General features: G+C 38.2%; 1 protein-coding gene across 6 annotated transcripts in view; it reads right to left on the reverse strand.

The window, feature by feature from the left end:
- LOC106869028 (origin recognition complex subunit 5) overlaps positions 1–5,168 on the reverse strand; it is a 48,739-nt gene that overhangs the window by 7,141 nt on the left and 36,430 nt on the right. For all 6 annotated transcript variants that reach the window (XM_014914521.1, XM_014914524.1, XM_014914520.2 and 3 more), the window contains exons 11-13: positions 3,505–3,608; positions 3,353–3,400; positions 897–1,007 (exon numbers count right to left, since the gene is read on the reverse strand). In XM_014914521.1, the coding sequence (XP_014770007.1) occupies positions 897–1,007; positions 3,353–3,400; positions 3,505–3,608 (263 nt within the window). The remainder of the gene's footprint in view (positions 1–896; positions 1,008–3,352; positions 3,401–3,504; positions 3,609–5,168) is intronic.

A 5,168-nucleotide genomic window follows, 5' to 3' on the forward strand; every position in this document is an offset into this window, starting at 1 on the left:
AAGGTCTTGCCTCACCACCTCAGCCCAGGTCTTCCTGGGCCTACCTCTTCCACGGGTTCCCTCAACTGTTAGGGTGTGGCACTTTTTCACGCAGCTATCCTCCTCCATTCTCACCACATGTCCATACCAGCGCAATCGTCTCTCTTGCACGCCACAACTGATGCTTCTAATGTTCAGCTTTTCTCTCAAGATACTTACACTCTGACGGGTATTCACATTGACATTACACATCCAACGGAGCATACTGGCTTCATTCCTTGCGAGCTTACGTATGTCCTCAGCAGTTACAGCCCATGTTTCACTGCCATGTAGCATGGTTGTTCGTACGCATGCGTCATACAGTCTAATTATGGAGATTCACAACCATTTAAGCTGGTAGGATGGTTTATTTCTTTAAGAGATAACTTGGATGTTAACCACCCAACTGCGAAATGGATTGAGATCTGCAGATTCAGTTTGGTAATGAAGAACAAGCATCGTTGTGAACCTTTTGTATAGGATATAACTTGACAGTTGTAGTAAGATTTAAATTATTGGACCTTGTGGTCAACTGTTGAGGACCCTAATCCCAGAGCCACTGGGCTTCAATGTTTAATGATTGAAATATAGAAATAAAATCAAAAGATTTCTTTAGAAAGATGTGTTGCCCATAACCCTAATGATGTTCCTGAGGAGGGTTCTAATTCTTCACAAACATTTTAGAGGAAATTCACTCAAGTACTGAAACCATTAACAGCCTCAGTGAACTAGCTTCAATTGGTAAATGGAACCAAATTAGGGGCTCAACTATTATACAGCTTTGCTCTTTCCCAACAGAGTTTGACCCTCAAACATATACAAACCAGTCCCCTGCCCCTCCCTGGCCATAAGATATATTAACATACCCTCTTACTTACTTGCATAAATAGGTTGGCGGACGGTGCCACCCTGTCTTCGACTATGGAGTAGAATATTGCCATTAAACGATCCAAAGTAAACAGTTTCGGACCCAAAAGGTGGTTGCTTGTCTGAAATTGAAAAGAAGCACCAGAATCAAATGGTTTTTCCAAGTTTTTATGGTTGTTGTTGATGTTTAAGCCATGTCAGTCCTGATGAAACCGGTTCCAGTTTTGATTATCCTATCTTTTTTTTTTCAGACATAGTGTATCTAGGACTACATTTTCCAATGCTACTTCAAGACAACAGGTTTTGGTTTTATTCTATTTTCTTTATTCTATATCACAGTTGGTGATTCATAGAATCATTGGTTCCCAGCAGTTCACTTCCATTCCAACAGCAAGGAGAATGCCTGGAAGTCTGGAACTGGGTGCATTTCAAAGAACTGCATTGGTCCCCCACCCACTACTGCTCAGTTCTTCTGCCAACACACATAAACACATATGTGACAGACGGTTTGGCAGTTTGCTTCTAGCAAATTCCAAAGCCAAAGAAATGGTGAAGCAGAGGCTAGAGTAGAAGACACTTGCCCCAAGGTGCCCCATGGTGGGATTGATCCTGGAACTATTTAGCTGAAAGTAAACTTCTAAAGCACATAGCCATGTCTGCTTTGAGATGAGGTCCAAGTCATGAATCACTTGATTAACGACAAACGAGGAAGAGAAGGAAGGCTTCGGTTGACTGAACTTTCTGCAGAGCGATTTATTTATTAATTATATATTTATTTAGACATGGCAGAAACTAAAGTTGAACCTAGAACTCATCATCATCATCTAACGTCTGTTGTCCATGCTGGTATGGGTTGGACGGTTTGACCAGGGCTGGCATGCTGGAAGGCTGTATCAGACTTCAGTCTGGTTTGGCTGTGGTTTCTATGGCTGGATGCCGTTCCTAATGCCAACCACTCTGAAAGTGTAATGGGTGCTTTTATGTGCTCCTGGCATCGGTGTTACTGGATTGGGAAAACCAAAATGCTGCAAACCATTATTGACCACGGTTCTACTTTTGCAGCTTAGAATGTCCAGTATTTTGCAACACATATTATGAGACACTGACTTTTTTATGTCATAACATCTGGCCTTTGTTGTTCAGTTATTCTGTCTTCCTGGACGTCATAATCTTATAGAATTATTGGTTTACCAAGTTTGTTTGTATCCTTTTCTGGTACATGATTGTCTCAAGCATTGCATCCGTATCTTTTACGGAGTGACCAGTGGAAATTGAAGCACATTCCAATCAGGACAGCATTTGTGATCTTCCCAAACACTTCACAATCCTCTACAAAACGATCGATATTTTTCTCCTACTTATTACAGACGTGGTATTAGTTTGTTGGAAGTGGTGGAGTAAATGCCTTTTCTTCACATATTCAGAGCTTCAAGCTTAGCAGCCATCAACAATCCCCTTCAGTTTCTCTCTTTAAACCACTGCTCTGTAGCCATTCCTACAGTTTTGATTTTATATATTCTTGGTGTTTCTGTGATACTCTCCACATAACTGCATTTCTTCCACATATTATCCTGCTTTGGTATGCTCTCTTCATGTTCAACACATCTAAGTCCTTCTTCTATCACAACATGTTTGAATTGTTCCCATCATCTCTTCGTGGTTTACTGACTTTTGTACTTCATTTACACAACCAGAAATTGTTCACAAGTCCCCTCCCTCCAATCTTATATTCGCTATATATAAATGACTGACATACGCTTTTGAATGAAGTGCCCCATGGACAATTTGGGGGTGTTTTTGTTTAATTGTCTGATGCCTCAATCTTATATCCAGATCCACTATTCCAGCACAAGAATGCAAAACAGCAACCAGTCATGTGTTGAATAGCATTTATCAAATTCCTTAAATTTGGACTTCAGTACAAGATTTAATCTCATTAAATATATTGGTTTCACTGTTTTATTTATTTTTTAATACATAAAATCATAGTTCCTATATTCCTAGATACTCATATCCATTGGCAGCAAGTTTAAAAATCCATTCTTTCAAGAAGTATATTCCATTACAATGAGTTCTTTCTCTTCTCTTCATGGCTAAAGTCGAACACAATTTATCAAACTTCATTCCAACATCACTGTAACACCTTTATTGTATTAACAGGTAAATTGATCTCTTTTTCAGACTTTGCAAATATCTTTAAGTCATTCATGAAGAAAAGATGATTTTGAGAAAGTGTATTTCTTCTTAGTTTTGTAGTCCAAGTTGACTTATCCATAGGTTAACAAGATTGGTCAGCACATTTTCACTTGACAATCTTTTAATTGCAATGAAGTGTTGTAAAATGAAAACTTTTTTTTTCCTCCTCTCAGGATATTAAAAAAATAATGCAAACAAGAGGTGCTGACTGTTTGAATTGAACCAATTCTTTACTTCCTAAAAACAAGAAACGAAAGCCAAAATCTCTTACCCTCTCATTCTTCTTTTTCCGGAGACTTCCATGAACCTTGTTAGATTTCTGAAATGTAGAAATATTTGTCGAAGGTCAAAAACGATGTTTTTAGAGAAAAAAACTTGGTGTTTAACAATGAATGGAATTAACCAAAATCTAGCAGACATTACCTTACAAAAGAATCGTCGATCAGTCTTGGCTGGATTGTATGATGCCAGGTAAGCAGCAATTAATAGATATTTAGAATAAAATGGTAATTCCAAATGATTACGACCTGCAAGGAATACGGAAAAATTTCATTAGTGTCAAAGATCAGCACAAAACCAGAAATAGACAAATAAATTGATCCCCAGTACATAACTGGTATTTTATTGAATTTGCAAGGTTAAATATTGACTTTGGTGGAATTTGAAGACAGAATGTAAAATGCTGGATGAAACACCACAAGGCATTTTGTTCAAATCTTTAACAATTCTATAAATTCACTGCTATAATTTTGGCACAAAGTGAAACATAGGCAGGAAATTGATAGAATTCTTTGAAATGATTTATTACTCAGAGTTGGTTATTTTTTCTGATGAGTTGTAGCACACCTGAGCACTGTATGCAATACACTCATTATTACTATTACAATCAAAATGCAAGAAATAACAGCTAAATCACTTCCCGGCACCTACACATGCACACACGTGCATGTCAATGTCACCAGCCCCCTTCCACATGCACACACGCGCATGTCAATGTCACCAGCCCCCTTCCACACGCACATACATGCTCTCACATACACATGCACGATCCACCTTCGTTTTGGGATCACCACTACTTTATTATCTCCCCTTCTTCCTAGCTCTCCTGTCCGGCATTCGCCATGATTGATCATTAGCCACTAAACCTTTTTCCATTTTCTCTCCCTGTTTATTTCTGTTTTCCTTTCTGTCGAAGAGCGTAGGCTCAAAACGTAAAAGACTTTCTCACTTCCCGAGCGTTAAACTAATACATCTGTTTGTTGTTTACACACCCGTCTTCCTCCTTTGTTTTTTGTAAATTCTCACTATATATATATATATAGTTATGTAAGAATGTAGCAGAGTAGAGTATAAAGCTCATCCACCTTCAGGCTTCCCCTTTGCTATCCAGTTGTAGTATTATATGTACTTCCAGGTTTTTGTCAGGGTATCTGTCGTGTGTGAATAGGTAAGTGGAGAAATTGTAGGTAACAAGAAAAGGTATGGTTGGACATCTATTTTCAATCACTACAATTGTTTCTATGCAATGTAGTTCTTCAGGCATGTAGGTACTTGATTATGCAACTGTTTCCCTGCATTATGAGATCTAGTTGTGTTTCCTCAGGAGATATGTAAATATTGTCTCTGTTAATTTGAACTCCTCAGCTTCAAGAACATCCTCTCTGTCTGTTGTGGCCTGAATTTAGTAATAGCCACTGAGTTTATCAAGGTGTGTTGCTGCTTTGAATGTGTAGATGTAGTGAGATGGGTTTTTTTTTCCAGTTATATATATATATATATATATATATAAATGAATGATAATTTTGATTAGGCATAATGATACTAGTAACTGGTAGTTAGGATTCAATACACTTATGCTTTACAGTAAAAGTGTCAGGAAAGAAGTTGGCATAATATTAATGAATGAATGGCAAGAGAACAAGAATTATGTAATTTGTTTCTGCTATAAACATTGCTCTCAGGGCTGAATGCAGGGAATTAACTCCATGGTTGGCGTTAGGAAGGGCATCCAGCTGTAGAAACTCTGCCAAATCAGATTGGAGCCTGGTGTAGCCATCTGGTTTCACCAGTCCTCAGTCAAATCGTCC

Source organism: Octopus bimaculoides, chromosome 4 (genome assembly GCF_001194135.2).
Source record: "Octopus bimaculoides isolate UCB-OBI-ISO-001 chromosome 4, ASM119413v2, whole genome shotgun sequence".
In the NCBI taxonomy this organism is placed as follows: domain Eukaryota; kingdom Metazoa; phylum Mollusca; class Cephalopoda; order Octopoda; family Octopodidae; genus Octopus; species Octopus bimaculoides.